Raw genomic sequence first — 862 nt, forward strand, 5'->3', positions numbered from 1 at the left:
CCTCTCAAAATATATGTCAGTATCAATCAAACTCAGACATAAGTCAGAAATCTCACAACTGAATTAAAATCTTTGTCAAAACTTATCACCTTTACCCAACAATTTGAAAAAAAAAAAAAAAAGTCAATCCGACAATATTTGATGAATATAATGGAATTTTAAATACGTTAAGAGCAAAAACATTAACAACAACAACAACAACAACAACAACAGCAGCAGCAGCAGCAGAAACAACAACACTAACAACAACACCAACAACAACAGCCCCTCACCCTCCCAGAGGATCTGCCGATGGTGGATCCCACACTCCACCTTGAACAACAACAACACCAACAACAACAACAACAAACCACCCTCACCCTCACAGTGCATAGGAGGATCTGTCGTCGATGAATGCTGTTGTGAATCCCACACTCCACCTTGAACAACAACAACAACAGCAACAACAACAACAACAGCAACAACAACAACAACCGCCCTCACCCTCGCGGTGCATGAGACTCTGTCGTCGATGAATGCTGTTGTGGATCCTACACAACAACAACAACGACAACAACAACCACAGCAACATCAACAACAACAACAATAACAACCGCCCTCACCCTCGCGGTGCATGAGAATCTGTCGTCGATGAATACTGTTGTGAATCCCACATTCGACCTTGAGCTCCTCCTCCGAGAGCGTCTTGAGCTCAAACTTGTCGACCCCCTGCCGCAGCATCCAGTAAGTGTACTGCGACAGCTCGGGGTTCAAGGACATCAGCCAGTTGTCCAAGGCCGTCGGGTCGCTGATCGAGTAGTCGGCCGTGATCTTCAGGGACTTGAGCTCTCGCGCAAATCTGTGGGGGGGTGAGGGGAGTGTG

General features: G+C 46.3%; 1 protein-coding gene across 1 annotated transcript in view; it reads right to left on the minus strand.

The window, feature by feature from the left end:
• LOC101850713 (NAD(+) hydrolase sarm1) overlaps positions 1-862 on the minus strand; it is a 33592-nt gene that overhangs the window by 10367 nt on the left and 22363 nt on the right. The window contains exons 10-11 of the mRNA XM_035969400.1: positions 603-838; positions 273-312 (exon numbers count right to left, since the gene is read on the minus strand). Coding sequence (XP_035825293.1) covers positions 273-312; positions 603-838 — 276 coding nt within the window. The remainder of the gene's footprint in view (positions 1-272; positions 313-602; positions 839-862) is intronic.

Source organism: Aplysia californica, unplaced genomic scaffold (assembly GCF_000002075.1).
Source record: "Aplysia californica isolate F4 #8 unplaced genomic scaffold, AplCal3.0 scaffold00144, whole genome shotgun sequence".
Classification (NCBI taxonomy): Eukaryota; Metazoa; Mollusca; class Gastropoda; order Aplysiida; family Aplysiidae; genus Aplysia; species Aplysia californica.